The sequence below is a fragment of the Berghia stephanieae genome, chromosome 3 (assembly GCF_034508935.2).
Source record: "Berghia stephanieae isolate SIO BIC M18660-M18661 chromosome 3, UCSD_Bste_1.3, whole genome shotgun sequence".
NCBI classification, from domain to species: domain Eukaryota; kingdom Metazoa; phylum Mollusca; class Gastropoda; order Nudibranchia; family Aeolidiidae; genus Berghia; species Berghia stephanieae.
The window spans coordinates 15,951,173-15,967,476 of NC_088362.1; the positions used below are offsets into that span (position 1 = coordinate 15,951,173).

Genomic DNA, 16,304 nt, shown 5'->3' on the forward strand with positions numbered 1-16,304 from the left:
GTGAATAAAAAACTCTATCAATATTCATATTTGCAGGCATTTTTTTTTCAATACATGATTTAGATATTTTAAAGAATTTTTTAGTCAAAGAAATCAGATAATGTTACTATATGAATAAACAGTAAGGAGGTTCTGTTAAACTTTCAAAAAGAAAATGAAGCAGACTTTTTTAAAAATATTTTTGTTTTATGCATTATTTATTGCAGGCTTGTTTTTTTAATACGCTCAGTGAGTACCTATGTAAACAGTCAAGTCAGTATTAAGCAAGTGAAACACAAGGATCCACTGGAAGGAGTGGGGTCTGTTGGGCCGATCACGAAACACTTTTGGTCTCAGATGATAAGTGTTCAAACTCACTTCAAACAGTTGACATCTGAGGTCAGTGTTACTCATTTTCTGTCTTTATGGTCTAGTGTAAAAACATTTCATACCACTTCTCTTGGTCCTGCTGTTTTGCCACACATTGCCTAAATGTTAATAAAGTCCTAGTAACTATTGAGAGATCATTTTGACTCACAAACAAACTTATATTTTTAAAATCTATGAAGTATTAGATTTTTCTTTATGGTCTCTATGCCCAACCCGCAGTGATTGGTTTAAGTTGTATTTGCAGAGATTACTTTAGAATAAACTAGTATTCTATTCAAAGGTTACTTAGCAATTATTACAAAACAGTATTTTAACTCTCCAGAGTCGGGATGAATTCTATTTTCATAGGTCTCATAACTTTTAGGACCCACTTTAACATTTAAGACTTAGTCGAATTACTTTGTTTTAAATACAAGAATCATTTTAAAAATTTGGTTGTCTTTCTTTTTTTTATAAATTCTTTCAGTGCAAATCTTTCAAAGCAAAATTGAGTGAAAAAGAACACAGTAAACCTGATAATGTGGTCTCAGATAATGATATGGTCGAAAACACCACCTTTAAAACTACAGCACCTCTAGACAGTCTTCGAACTCCTGGAATTCTTGGAGTCATTCCCCCTAACACAGCAGACATGGTGCTCATGGGAATGTCGTCTGATAGAAGTGAAGATTCCAATTCATATTCTATTTCTAAAGACACTAATAACAAATCATGCCAGACATATGAAACTGCCTTTGTTCCGTGTGAGTCATGTGATGTTGTACAAAAGAAAATGAAAGAAGCAGGTGAAATTGTGATAAAAATTTGCACAGACCAAGGCCTTCCATGCTCTTTAAAGAAATTTAAGAGTCAAATTGCTCATGTCGAGTGGATGACTTTCAATGACGTTTGTCGTTGGATGGCGGAGCATAATAAAGATATTGCTAGAGTTGGAAAACAAAATGAGTTGTTACAGTCAACCATTAACCCAATGAAGACGGAAGTGAAAAATTGTCAAAAGAGAACTTCAGCAGCAGAAGACAAAGCCAAACTGTGTGAAAATAATTTAAAAGAGGAAAAGGAAACGCAAGCTGTTCTACGCAGACAAATAGAGGTAATTTTGACTAAACTCTTTTAAGAACATGTTGTTCTTTGTTGGTGCTGATCCTCATAATTTATGATTTGACATCAGTTTTTGTAATCGCTGAAGAACTAGATTTTAATTTTGATTGTTAATTGCAATGGTCAATTATAAATGAAGAGACGAACTCAATGTTTAACATTGAATTCACCCTATTAATTTGGTATTATGAACATGAAGATGAAAACTGAGTTTAATGTCAGAATTATGAAAATTAGGAAATTTAAGTTTTAGAAACAAAACTCACTGTCCTCAATGGGGGAATTTTTTTTCTTCTAAATTTGTATTTTATAAATTGAGCTCAACAAGGAATTTTAAACTCCAGGTTTACCCCAATATAATACCGTTTTGAGATGACAGGTCACATTTTAGAGATCACTCTTTTCAGTTTCAGTTGTTGCCTAACAATATAATCCAAAATATGTGAGTTACCACTTTCTTTGCTTTGCCTTTTCTACTGTCCAATTTTTGATGAAACCACATATTTGAATATTTTCTTGATTTGAGTTTGCAATGAAAAAATATAAATCAAAGATTATTCCTGGCATCTGATGTACTGAAAGTATTCATTGTGTGTTGATAGAGAGAAAATTGCAGCTATGATTTTAACACACGAATAATTACGTTTTGTGTTGAAAAGATAATTGAAACAAAGTCTTCAAAATGAGTAAAGATTTGTACTGATTTTGAAAAGAACAATTCAAGTTGTAAATTTTGGAAAAGGGGCATGTCTCTCCCCTTCAGTCACACTTAAAATCATGATCCAACAGTATTCAGAGGTGACGCCATTTATCGCACCTTGTTGTGTGATCGTGTAAATCGACATTTGTGTATGTGCTGTGATTTAAATATCTAAAAAAAAAACAAACAAATGGAAGTGCCATTATAATCCTAGCAAAATCCTGGAGCAGTTTTCTCAAATTATTTTCAAAGGTAGGAGATTGTATATTGTCTAGATTTTGAAAAGATATGTTATATGAGGGAACATGAAACTGGGACTTCCAAGTATATCCAATAAAACAACCTATACTATTTTATTTGTGGTCGTATTTCTATTTTTAGAATAAAATGAAGGAAAACGAGAAGAAGCATGCAGAAGAGGTATCAGAGGAAAAAAGACAAAGTCAAAATCTGCAAAAGGCCAAAGAAAAGCTGGAGGCTGAGATGGGAGAGGTCAAAGTTCAGTTAGAGGAACAGATGCAAACACTAAAGAGTCTTGGTATACAAATTGTGACGTGCTCTTTTTAACATTTAATTTAATTTTGCTAACAATTATTAAAGTGGAATCTATGTTGTGTATGATAAATTAATTGATGACTCTTTTGATTATATTGAACAGGATTTACTCTTGATATTCCCTTTTCGCCTGTGACATGGTTTGACCTGGCTCGTCATTTCTATTGTCTTTTATTATTTTGTTTTTTTGTCATGTTATCTATAACATCATCATCATCATTGTCATTATAATTGGATAATTGTTATCGCAACCTGTGTTCTTTTTTTTCTGCACTGACTTTTTAAAGATGTCGTTTTACTTGATACATTGATAGTGAGATGATTACTCTATTAAATGCTTCTGAGTACCATGCAGTGGAAGCGAGGACTTTATGAATTTTATTATTTTTATTATTATTATTATTATTATTATTATTATTATTATTATTATTATTATTATTATTATTATTATTATTATTATTATTATTATTATTGTTATTATTATTATTATTATTATTTTTATCATTATTATTATTTTTATTATTATTATTATTATTATTATTATTATTATTATTATTATTATTATTATTATTATTATTATTATTGTTAATTATTATTATCATTATTATGATTATTATTATCATCATCATTAAGACCATGTTTTTTTTTGTTTTAAAAAGAATCCGACCATCGGAGGATGAAACAAGACTTAGAAATAAAGAACAAAGAGGCAGAAAGATCTTCTGTTTTATCTACGGAGGTGGCTGATCTCAGAGTACAAATTTCAGAGATAACAACAAAGTTAGAAGAAAGTTCGAAATTGCTGGCCCGAGAGCAAGGCAAGAATCGTAATGCAAGCAAGCATACAGAGGTTAGTATTGTGATCATTGATATAGGGTAATATCCACTCAATTTGCTCAAAGTGCTCTGCAGGAAGACCCATGTCAACGACAGCACTTAACGAATAGGATGAGACATTATGCTTTATAGGCGTTATTGCAATTTGTCCAATAAAGTCAGTGCTGTTACCCGACATATAGTCATTTAACTCCTGAGAAATGTGAGAAAATGCGAGTTAAGAACCTTTTCTTAGGACTCAACTCTGAGCTGCGCAAAAGGAGGAGTCTAACTTGAGCCTTACACGTCACGAGCTGAGTTCCATACCACTAGCTCACTATAACTCACAATTACAATCATGCAACGAAGTAAAGTCAATAATTTATACAGTTCACTCCGCTTAATCGCACATTGGTTAATCACACAAACCGCTTATATGTTGCACATTCCCGAAAAACGGAATTTTTTCTATATAATTGCTCCACTTAATCACACACCTTCTCCTTAATTGCTACACCTTGATTCTTCCTTGATTGGAAAAAGATATCTAAAAAATACACAAAAAAGACAATGCCTGGATAATAAATATAAGGATACATCATCAGAGTGACACTCCACCACTGACAAACACTGAAAAACTTGATATGCTGGACAAACCATGGCACTTTATCCAAGAAAAATGCTTGGCAAATGATCTCCAACATTGGCAAGATTGGAGACAAGGATTTATAATTTATAAACAGCTTGCACAGAATAGAAAGCAATCAACACTTTACGATTACTATTCTTACAAATAATGAGGTCACATTTTGTTGTCAATAAAACATGAAAAAGTAGGGGGGAAAAAAACCCCCCAAAAAAACAAAAAAAGAAACAAAACAAAAACTAAACCAAAAACTTTCTAATGAGGACATATCTTGAACAAGCCGGTAGAAAGCTCAGAGGGGGAGGTCCTACATAAATGGCACATGAAAGCTGATGCTTGGATGCTTAATCGACACACAAACTGAACTCCCGAAGGTGTGCGATTAAGTGGAGTCAACTGTAGTATTTTTAAGCTCATCCCATCCAGCAAGAAGGCATTTTAAATTTGTGCACATGTGTTGGAGGATGATTTGTTGTTTTGTTTTTTTTGTTATTTTCTTCTCTGTCTTTTTTTCATACTTTTAAAACAAAAATGTCTTTATCTGTTTAAATAAATTATTAGATCTATGTTACATCTCATCTTAGAATGAGGTAGGAACAAACATCTTCTGTACTGAATATACAGTGTACCTTGGTTACAACTAAGTGGACGGGACTGGAGGTAAATGTTTGTTTTAACCGAGGTTTCGTTGAATCAGAGTTGTCATTTTTTATATTATTATATAAGGGATATAACCTTGTATATACATGGAATACCCCCTCCCCTCCTTTTTAAAAATTTTTTTATTGTCACATTGACTCAGAAGCACCAAGACCCTCAAAAACTCCTTCACTTGGTTAAATGGGTTAAGACTAATGGGACATCTCCTCACTACACCCTGCGTCTTGGAAAATCATATAAATGTGATTTGGTTATTTTTAGTTCTGGGATCTTCAATTTCTTCAACCATTGTTTTATTTTTATTCTTTTTATTTTTGATATTGGTTCTTCTAAAAGAAATTTTTATATCATCCTCACATGCCTTTTTATGTTTTCTTTTTAGTCTCTCCAATCTAAACAAGACAACTTACTGGCACGCATGGAATATTTAGGAAAGGAAAACGAAGATCTCAGTAGTCAGGTTGCATCTCTTGAAGAAGAGAAGGTACAGTTCGAAGACTCCATAGCTGAGCTCAAGGTTGAAGCAAAAGAACTGCGACAAAAGGCCAGAGAGAATGAGGCAGGTTTATGGGTTTTTTGGGGTTTTTTTTTTTTTCTCGTTTGTTTGTAGCTGTTTTCTGGGGGGGGGGGGGGGGGGGTTGTTCTTTTTTGTTGTTGTTGTTGTATGTTTTTTTTTTTTTGGTTTGTTTGTTTGTTTTATGGGGGTTTTTTTCTGTATTTTTTTTTTGGTTGGGGGGGGGGGGGGGTATTTTAAAGAAATAAATCTGTTATTTGAGGAGATAGTTTTCACAACCTGCTAAGGTACATCTAGAGAGATAATGGAGTAATACTATTTTTCGAATATAAGACACATTGGAATCGCGAGGGGAAAGTTTAATTTCCAAAACACTCAGATAATTGTTCTTTAAGGTAAAGAAGTCACATATTTTGCTCTTTAACTCATAAAACATATGTTTAAAAAAAAGAGATTTTTTTCTAAATCATGGAATATAAGACCTTAGCAGCTTTTGAAAGTCCCCTCCTCATTTATTATTTAATTAATTGATTTATATGAGCTAGAGTAATAAAATAAATGTAATTAAAAATCCTCTCTAAAATTGATATAATGATTTAGTTCTCGAGCTTTTGGAAGAACAATTTTTAGTTGAACTTCACGCAGTGAATTTCTATTTGTGAGAAAAATTTAACTTCCCAATGTCTATATATGATATTCGTTTACCAAAAACCAAAATAAAATTTTATTTATATAACAGATGCCTTTTACAACACACATCATAATATATATTCTAAACTTTTAATATCCTTTGATCAGCCAATTTAAATATGAATAAATCCTTTGTGACGTGTTCATAACATTATGAAATAACATCACATAAAAGGGGAGTTTTCTTATGTTGTGCACACATTACAAGGAATTTCCCAATCTGTTGCATTTGTTGGCAAAACTAGATAATGGCATAATGTTGTCGACATGATTTATTCCTTAATATTCATGAACATTTGAAATTTGTTATAATGCCATTACTATGGGTAATTGCACCATGTGATACTGTAAGGAAAGTTTCACACACAAAGGGACTGAGATCGATCCCAGGTGCAGTCGAGATTTTTTCTGATTACCCAGCAGTGATTGGGTAGCTGGGTCTGTTACAGCTGGTAGAAAGTAATTTGTTATAGACTAGTGTCCTATCCAAAGAGTAGCAAGCAATTGCTGTTGTCCTTTTCACGCTATTTAAACAAGGATAAACTCCGGCTCCATAGCTCTAATGGCTCTGAAGGACTACTATTATTGATTACAAACTTTGTGATATGAGTACTCAATGCATTATACACTGTATATTTTTATTGGAAAATTAATCTGCAGGTTGTCATAAAAAATCTTATGAATGAAAAAGATGAGCTAGAGACGGCGATAAAGAATGCAGAAGCCTCAATTAAAGAATTAGAGAAAGACGTGGAGACTGGAAAAGAACGAGAAAGAATGATAGTAGAATATCCAGACTTAAACGGGCCTGTCAACCCAAATCTACAAGGTAAGTTGAAGAATGTCATCACAATATGATGTTAACCACTCCTTTAAATTGAAGATAGAAAATTTCTTTGCTGAAATGTATATGTGCAGAGCACATAAACACACACAATAAAAACAAAAAACAATAGTGATTGTAACCGATTGGGTTACTTACTGTATAACATTGATAATCAATAGCGCTATAGTCGCGAAATGAGCATTTCTGTTTGTAAATATTACAAAATAATTCCTTTGTATCAAAATATGAATGGAAATATATACATGTATATTCATAAATATTCGTCATGTGTATGTTATGAAATTATTTGACATTTTACAGACAAACGTTATGATAATAATAAAAGTAGTCATAATAAAAACAATGATATTATGGTTAGTGTTATAATGATAATAATAATAATAATAATATAATATAATAATATAATAATAATAAATAATAATAATAATAATATATATAATAATAATTATAATAATATAATAATATAATAATAATAATAATAATAATAATAATAATAATAATAATAATAATAATATATAATAATAATATAATAATAATAAATAATAATATAATAATAATATAATAAATAAATTTAATAATAATAATAATATATGATATGATATATTATGATTATTATATATATGATTTATATATATTATATATTATATTATTATTATTATTATTTATTATATTATTATTATTATTATATTATTATTATTATTATTATTATTATTTATTATATTATTATATTAATTATTATTATTATTATTATTATTATTATTATTATTATTATTATATTATTATTATTATTATTATTTATTATTATTATTATTATTATTATTATTATTACTATTGTCATCATCATTAATCTCATTATTATTTTTATCTTTAGCGTTATCAATCATCATCATCACCATCATTGTCAACAACAACAAAATGCTAGTGCCATCTTTCAAATAGTTTCTTTTTAAAAGTTTGATAACATCTAGAGGATACTGTCACAGATTTATTTTACATCCAAGCCTTTAAGGTCATTGTTTAATTGTTGTTTTTTTTTTTTTTTGTGTGTGTTACAGCCGATATAATGCAGGTAATAATGATGTATGAAAAAAAATGGAAATAACTGCTAATTTTTTAAAAATGTTCCACGCATCATATACGATTGTTTATGCAAGGTCACATTTATAAATTTATTTGTTTTTGTTTTTTTTTATTCCCCTAAAACCATGAGTATAGCCGTTTTGTTGCATCACAACTTTATTTATTTCACATAATGCAATCGTCTGTGTGTGTTTTTTATGAATATGATAAAGAGAAAACAAAGCAAATTATTATTTATTGTAGCTGTTGTGTCTTGTTTTTTTGTTTTGTTTTTTTCTCGATACTTTTTAGAGGTCAAAGCTTTAGCAGTTTGTACTTACTTTAATTCAATCATCTGTAATTTCGAACATTACATCAGTCACAATCTTTTGCTTGATTAGGTATTTATCACATCAGAATTTTTTTAGATGTTTAAACTTTCAACACTTTTACAAACAGTTGGCTTGATTATAGCAATTTACTATTGAGTGTTGTGTCATGACATCATTTTTTTACAATTCTATGTTTATATAAATGTGTATGGGATAAAAAAAATTGATACTATTTCAAAACATGTCTTGCTGTCACTTTGTTCGTTGCCTGAAAAATGATTTTTAATTTTGAATTTGTTTCATGCTTAAATGAATATTCAACATGACATTACCATAATACTTCTTGGCATCCTAAGCATCTACTTTAAATGTGTATTCTAGTCATTTGATAGTAAAATGTCAAACCTTTGTTTTATCGTGCCTTTACAGTTTATAAATTTTCTATATAGAACTCGACTTGTTCAACCCTCGGGGTATTTTTCATACTTTGAAGACTCTAAAACTTACCATAATTAGCCCTTTATATTCCATGAGTTCAACAATGGTGCTTTAGCAACTTTACTGATTTTTCTCTATCCTGTGCTTAACAGCTTGGTTACCAAATATACAAAGTTTAATATAAAAATCGTATGCTTTGAAAAACTGATAACTTTTTTTTTTTGGATCGCCTTGTATTTATAAAAAAACTAAAATTTTACTTTTCTTTTAACCTCATTTAGAAAGTCCTTTTCAACTTTAATCCACAGGCACTGGGGATATTGTGGTGGACATGGGAAATCAAGTTACAGCCAACACGATACGCATAAAATTGCTGGAAGAACAGAATTACAGTTTGGGCCAGTCAATAACAAGAGTAAAACAGATGCACGAAACAGAGGGACCCAGATACGAGGTACAGAGAGAAAAAAAATATTATCTAACATTTCGAATTAAAAGAATAATGTGCAGATCGTATACAAAAGCACATTTATTCATGTTCTTTATTCCCTTTTCATATAATATACTCTCTTATTAAATTCTATTTGTTTCTCTTACTCACATGATTATTGTGAGTCTCTTTTCTATGACTTTGGTGATTTGATTCTCTGCGGGTGGTTGGATGGGAGCATCACCCTTGAATCATATACCTATGATGTTCGCATGGGTGTACGATCCGATAGTGATGTCGTTTCTTCTTCTCTTTACTAGCCTATCCTGCTTCTTTGGTTTGTGATTGTATTTTTGACAGGGGATATTTTTTTTTTTCTGTAAATCTTCTGCCTGTTTGTTCTTGGTTATTTATAATTTAGCTTATATCTTTAGGTTATGATTTTGATTTACATTTGTACTATTTTTGTTAGATTGCTTGTTTTTTTTTGTTTCAGCGGTCTCTCATATAACCTCATTTGTGTTGGAAGAGACCTAAAGCAATAAACAAAAAAAAGATTTGATTCTGATTCCATTGTTGGCTTATTTCATTGTTTTTGTCCTGATGGTGCAAAACTCAAGTGAAGCTGAAATGTATCTGACATTGAAATACTGAAAACAACCAGTTTGCCTTGTTTCATTCTTTAAGGTAGGCCAGGCAGTCAGGCTATATGCCTATAGCAGGATGATGTTCGAATTTTAAAAAGTAAAGACCATGCTTAAAACGGAGATTAAACTATCACGAAAGACATTAGTGAATATCAAATGACAATGATATATTTGAGAATCCCAGAAACCATGATTCATAATCATTACCTATGTATTTCTAAACATTTTTTCTCCAGCCTACCCCAACTAAAGCCCCTGCTGTATCCCAGCCTCTATGGCAACAAGACTCAAGCACTCTAACCCACTTCCTAAGTGGAATGGACAATAGAAGGTTAGTGTGACAATATAAATTAAAGCCTATCAAACATTAGGTTTAGAAAAAATCCTTTTCAACTCGTTAAGCTTATTATAAGTATCACATTTAATTTGAGCTGTTTCATGGTTTAGTAATATTATATCATAATGCTCTAAGCGCATTCCAATGCAATGGTGGTTTTTGAAATGTCTGATAGTCGGGAAACAGAAAAAAAAATACATTTAGGAAAAGTTAGTTCAAGAGAGTAAGTTCCCTCACTTCTTATTATTATCCAGCGCATTTCCAAAAAGCTTACAGAATAGGTTTAACATATTACCCAAAGGCTAGCCAAGGGTGAAATAATAGATAATTAATTATCTTTTACCCTATTTTCTTTCAGATTTGATTATGATTTCTCGGTGTTTACTAAATCTAAATATAAGACTTTTTTAGAAAACTCTTTTTCTGATTTTAAGAACAATGCAGGAAACTGAAAGGCATGTAACTGAAAGGGATGATAGAGGACATGTGAGTGTCAAACAAAACAACTGGGTATTTGGCCAAACAGGAGTTGATGAAAAATCATCAGACCACTTTGTTGTTGGCCACTCATCAAGATCTAAAAATCCCCCATCTAATAAACAAGGAAGGCCACCCTCAGGCAAGAGACTTCCTGCAATGGCCCCAGTGAATACTACAAGCATAGGCGCATACACTCAAATGAAACGTGCACTCGGTGCATTGTCAACTAAAGAGAAGGATACGCAGAGGAAAGGTGAGAGATTAATAGTCAATTTTGTATGCTTTCTCTTTAACCACATATACAATATTCTTTTGAATTTCAAAATATTGCGTTGTTCTGTTTAAACTCATAGCGTTGGAGATTGTCACTTACATTTAAATTGTGACATAGATATGTGTATCTTGGCACTAGCACCATTACAATAACACCATATTGATCCCAGTGATGACATGAATATGACATGTTGTAGTTACGTAAAGGTGCAAGAATGGGTGGGATGGGGGGAGGGAGGGTAATGAAGTAAGTGTCGTATTTCTCGAAGTAAAATTATACTTCCCAGATTTGTTTTATAATCTTCTCAAAGCTATCTTTTATGATATATTAACTATCACTATGACTGACCCCAGATTGATCTTAAAATCTTCTTATCAAAGTCATCTTTTTTATTAACAATCACTGGCACAGATTGATATTAAAATCTTCTCAAAGCCGTCTTGAATGATTTGTTAAATATCACTGTCCCCTGATTGATACAGTGGAACCTCCCGATAACGACATGCCACGGGACCGAGTTTTTATGTCGTTATCCGGAGGTGTCGTTATTTAGAGGTTTCCAAGATGGCGGACAAAGTGGGCGTGGTAAGGCCCGCGGGACCAGTTTTTATTAACATTGACAAAACAAACAAAACATTGTAGTGTATTCCTCTTAGAGGGTTCTTGTGCGTGTGTCTGGATGAGACTTTTAGGTTGATCTGAACTGAGTACACTGATTGTGTGCTCCTGGAATCTACATCTGTTCCCTATTTAAACCATTCCCCTTTGTCTTACTTTTTCTTATGTCGTTTCAATTGTAAATCTAGAAGGTTTTTTACTATCCAATTTTCTTACTTTTTACTGGCGCTGATATGACATAGATGTGTCACAAGCGCTGTAAAACCCTTTAAAACAAACAGAAACAGGTAATTCGGACGCTGCGAGTTAAATAAAATTCCTCCTCCTCCCACAAAAACACTACAAGTACTACTACTACAACTACTGCTACTACTACTACTAGTACTACTACTACTAGTACTACTACTACTACTACTACTACTACTTGTATCACCACATAATATCACATTTCCCAAGATTTTGTGTTTACTTGCTTACACTTACATTTATACCTTGGTTTTTATTAATGCATGTCAGCCAAGATTCGTCAAAAAAAGCTGCGTTCTCATTGGTTTCAAAAGCTGCGTTATCATTGGTTCAAACTGGAATCGTTTTTATAAACGTTGAGTACTCATACTCGGTATTTTTAGTATCATATAACTACGAAAACTGCCGAAAATCGCCAAAATGATGTCGTTATTCGGAGGTTTTATCAAAAAGTGCGTCGTTATTTGGAGGTTTTTTTTTACTGATCTTAAATAGAAAAAAAATTGGGACCATGGGTCAATGTCGTTAACAGGAGGTTGTCGCTATTCGGAGGTGTCGTAATCGGGAGGTTCCACTGTATTAAATTTTCTTCTCGAAGCCATCTTTTATGATTTATTAATTATCTCTACCCCCGAATTGAGGTTTAAATCTTCTCAAACCATCTTTTATGATTTATTAACTATCACAGCCCCCCTCAGGCAAGTCAAGAGTGGAATAGTAGATAATTAATGCAGATTATTGATTTAAGTAATGTGTGGCTAGTCCTTTTACTTCATTGCAGGCAAGCCATCCTCCAGGCCTCAGTCAGCAGACAGAAACGTCATCAACGTGCCGGGTTCCAAGGACTCCTCCAGATCAGATTGTGATAAAAATACCACCGCCTTCTCTTGTCCTAGATGTGATAAAATGTATTTGAAATCCCGGGATCTTTCTATTCATCTTTCATACTGCACTGGTTGATATGATATCGACATGGAAACTTTTTTTCGTAACGTTTTTTTTTTTTCTAAAGCAAGCTCTATCCTAGTCCAATTTTAATCTTTTCTCATTGTAATTTTGTCATGTTAATAAAACTGCATCTGTTTGTTTTGATGTATTTACCTAAACATAAGTCCTGAGGAGGGAAGTGGGGGGGGGGGGGGGGGTGTATACCCGATGACTGCCTTAAAGGAAATTTTTTTTAAATCATGGATGTTAAGCCTGCGACGATCTACTTAACATTTCTGTCATCACAAAGTATGTCAAACACGCTACCATGAAAACTAAACAAACAAAAAATATTTAATCATTTTGTTTGATGTTATTACTACCACTATATGTTATTACTACTGTTACTTCTACTACTACAACTACAACTACTTAGGTTGGTGTACAAGCCCCGAGAATTGTATATTTTTGTATTTTTGTTATTTATTTTTTAAATTGTCATGATTACTAATAGGTAGTGAGAAGGTCTGTAGCTATTTTTTAAAAGTTGTATGTAATTTTTAAATATTCTGAAATGTATTTTCATTAATGTAATAAAAAATCATTGAAATTCTACTTTTAAAAATAAATAAAAAACTTCCCATGTGTTGTTAGTGTTTGTTTGATTTTGGTTTTATTTTCTTTATCTTTTAGTTAATACAACAAAAGTAAGTTAAACTGAAAATGACAAAATTATAAAAAAATCAATCGATCAAAAACAATTCAAGATCTTTTTCTTCTTTGTAGTTGTTTACAAATTATCAATAAAAATCTGAAAATGCAAAGCTCTGTACTACCACTAAACGAAAAAGGATTGGTTCAATTTTACACTCTACATGGTCAAAATCTGAAAATAAAAGAATGATTCTCGTGTCCCTGATATTACGAACACTATTTGGAGCCTATAAGTAATCATACTGGACACAATTTCAGATTTATCATTTGACTTAATTTCTTAATGAATGAAGGGAAATAATTCAGTGATGGCAGACAACTCTAGTAGCTTTCTGATGCATGATTTTTTTTTATCTTCTCATTTAAAACGGATCATGCGTATACTTCTAACAAATGTAGTGGAAGAGTGATTTAGGCATTGCATTGCTCGCTGGGAGATCCTGGCTTTAGTTTTTTTACCTTGATTTGCCCACTTGAACAACATTGGTGCTTCCTTTTTATATTAATGATGGATTATCTATATTTCTTCATGGAATAGGCGACGGCCTCTACATCAAAGGGTGCACTTTTTTTTATTATGTTGAGAGAAAATTGTGTAAGAGACTGAAATAAATAATTGCTGATTTAAAAAAAATATCCTTGAGTATTTTTGGGGGGTTCATGTTTTTTAAAATGTTAGAGCTCTACTGATCATTGTTGTTACTAATTTATGGGGGGAATCCTCTCACAGAAAAACATGTAAACTCATATCTGACTATTTACCTTACAGAAAATTACCCCGCCATGACCTGAGCAAAGCCAAATCACTTCCCTCCAGAATTGTAGAAAGCAACAGAGAAAGGAACTAACTACTAGGAGGATAGAAGACCCGCTGCTACTAGAGCCCCAACCAACTGTCTAAAACGAATGGTCTCAAAAAATAACAATAAGTTACATGGGAGGAACAAATAATGAGATATGGGATAACAGACAGAGCAAAGGTTGACCGATAGATCTCTTGCCACCTACCTGGTCCATATAAGAGCTCCCATCAAAGAACTCCCTACCAGGACCAGGAAAAATAACTGAGCAATCTCAATCCAGAACAAAGACAGGGAAACATGGAAAAGGGATAACAAATATGTAAGGTATAAGACACAGCAAGTGACCTCATTGCCCACCATGGGAGGTTAGAAGACCGCACCCAGTGAGACTGAGACATTCACAAAAGACAACAAAGCCTATTTGTCTCTAGCCCCTCTCTCTCTCTCTCTTGGAATAAGATATATATCAGGCATATATTTGTTCTTTGATGTTTTTAGAGGTTTTACAGCCCTTGCAATACTTTTCTGTCATTTCATCACCAGTAAAAAGAAAGGATAGTCCATATACTCCAGATTAAAAATTAAAAGCAGCCGTGAAAGAAACAAAGGCGGCAAGATCCATTTATCATTAATATTTTTAAAAAATATCTGTTGATCAACTTGAGTGACTAAACGATTCAACAGAGATGATACCATCAATGCACTTAATTAAACCTAAAAGGTCCCATCCAGATCCCACTAAGAGGAACACACTCACATGTTCACTACAAAAATATAATGTAGATTCCAAGAGCACACTACCAGTGTAATTAAATTAATTTGAGATCACCTAAATGTCTAGCTAATCCCAGCACAAGCACAGGTCCCCACTAAGCGGAACACACACACACACACACACACACACACACATATATATATATATATATATATATATATATATATATATATATATATATATATATATATATATATATATATATATATATATGTGTGTGTGTGTGTGTGTGTGTGTGTGTAAAACAAAAATACAGTGCACAACAGTAAGATGATTTACAAGACAAAGAATACAACTCCAAAACTATCTATATACATTTGACAGTTTCCCTCCCAGTCAGGGCCAGGGCAAAATCAAGTAATCTCTTTCCAAGACAAAGACAGGAAGCATGTTGGACAACAGATATAGGGAGATAGAAGATACAGTTTGTTTTTTTGTTTTTAAGGGTTTTACGGCGCTTGCAACACATTTAGGTTATATCAGCGCCAGTAAAAAGGAAGAAAATGGGATAGTAGAAAGTTCTAGAATTACAATTAAAACATCCAAGAGAATGTAAGACAAAGGGGAATTGGGAACAAATAGGGATCAGATATAGATTCCAAGAGCATACCATCAATGTACCTAGTCTGAGATCACCTACAAGTCTCACCCAGACACAAGCAGAAGATCCAACAAAGAGGAATACACTCAAATGCTTACATTTCATTTTACTTTAAAAATAACAAATATAATAATACATAACAGAGAAATGATTTACAAGGAAAAAAATATCATCTCCCAAAACAATAACATGCATTTGACTGTTTCCCTCCCAGCCAAGGACTCCGGCCAGGGTCGGGACAAAACCAAGCAATCTCATACCAAGAGAAAGACAGAAAGCATGTTGGAAAACAGATATAAGGGGATAGAAGACACGGTATGTACCTCCTTGCCCGCTGTGGAGGTAGGGAACCCCAACCAGGAAGATACAGTAAGTGCCTCCCACCATGGGAGGTCAAAAAAACCCTAATAGCAAATGGCGGTTTAAAAACGATAGCAAAGAGCAGAGTGGTAATAATTTATGTCCCTACAAATTATTCAAGAAAACAATTGAAATGAGTAGATCATATGAATGTTTAATGATAACCGATTTATGACAAATGAATACAAGATGGAATAAAATACAGGTTTCTATTAATATATACTTTAACGCATGTGTATTTGAGCTGACGAGACATCAATATATTGCAAAGTTTTCAAATTCATAAAAATCAAGATGTTTTTCTTAAATAAAAAAAAAGAATATTTTTTTTTATCAATTAAAACGGTGCAATAAATTGAAGCATA

The 16,304-nt window shown here is 32.2% G+C and overlaps 1 protein-coding gene across 1 annotated transcript in view; it reads left to right on the top strand.

Annotated features, from left to right (window-relative positions):
- The window catches only part of LOC144967219 (uncharacterized), a 17,363-nt gene extending 4,024 nt beyond the window's left edge, over positions 1-13,339 (top strand). The window contains exons 3-12 of the mRNA XM_078904168.1: positions 207-378; positions 836-1,462; positions 2,552-2,708; positions 3,385-3,575; positions 5,230-5,406; positions 6,712-6,880; positions 9,036-9,181; positions 10,041-10,135; positions 10,576-10,874; positions 12,541-13,339. Of these exons, the coding sequence (XP_078760294.1) occupies positions 207-378; positions 836-1,462; positions 2,552-2,708; positions 3,385-3,575; positions 5,230-5,406; positions 6,712-6,880; positions 9,036-9,181; positions 10,041-10,135; positions 10,576-10,874; positions 12,541-12,719 (2,212 nt within the window). The 3' untranslated portion in view covers positions 12,720-13,339. The remainder of the gene's footprint in view (positions 1-206; positions 379-835; positions 1,463-2,551; positions 2,709-3,384; positions 3,576-5,229; positions 5,407-6,711; positions 6,881-9,035; positions 9,182-10,040; positions 10,136-10,575; positions 10,875-12,540) is intronic.
- Positions 13,340-16,304: the final 2,965 nt, after the last annotated feature.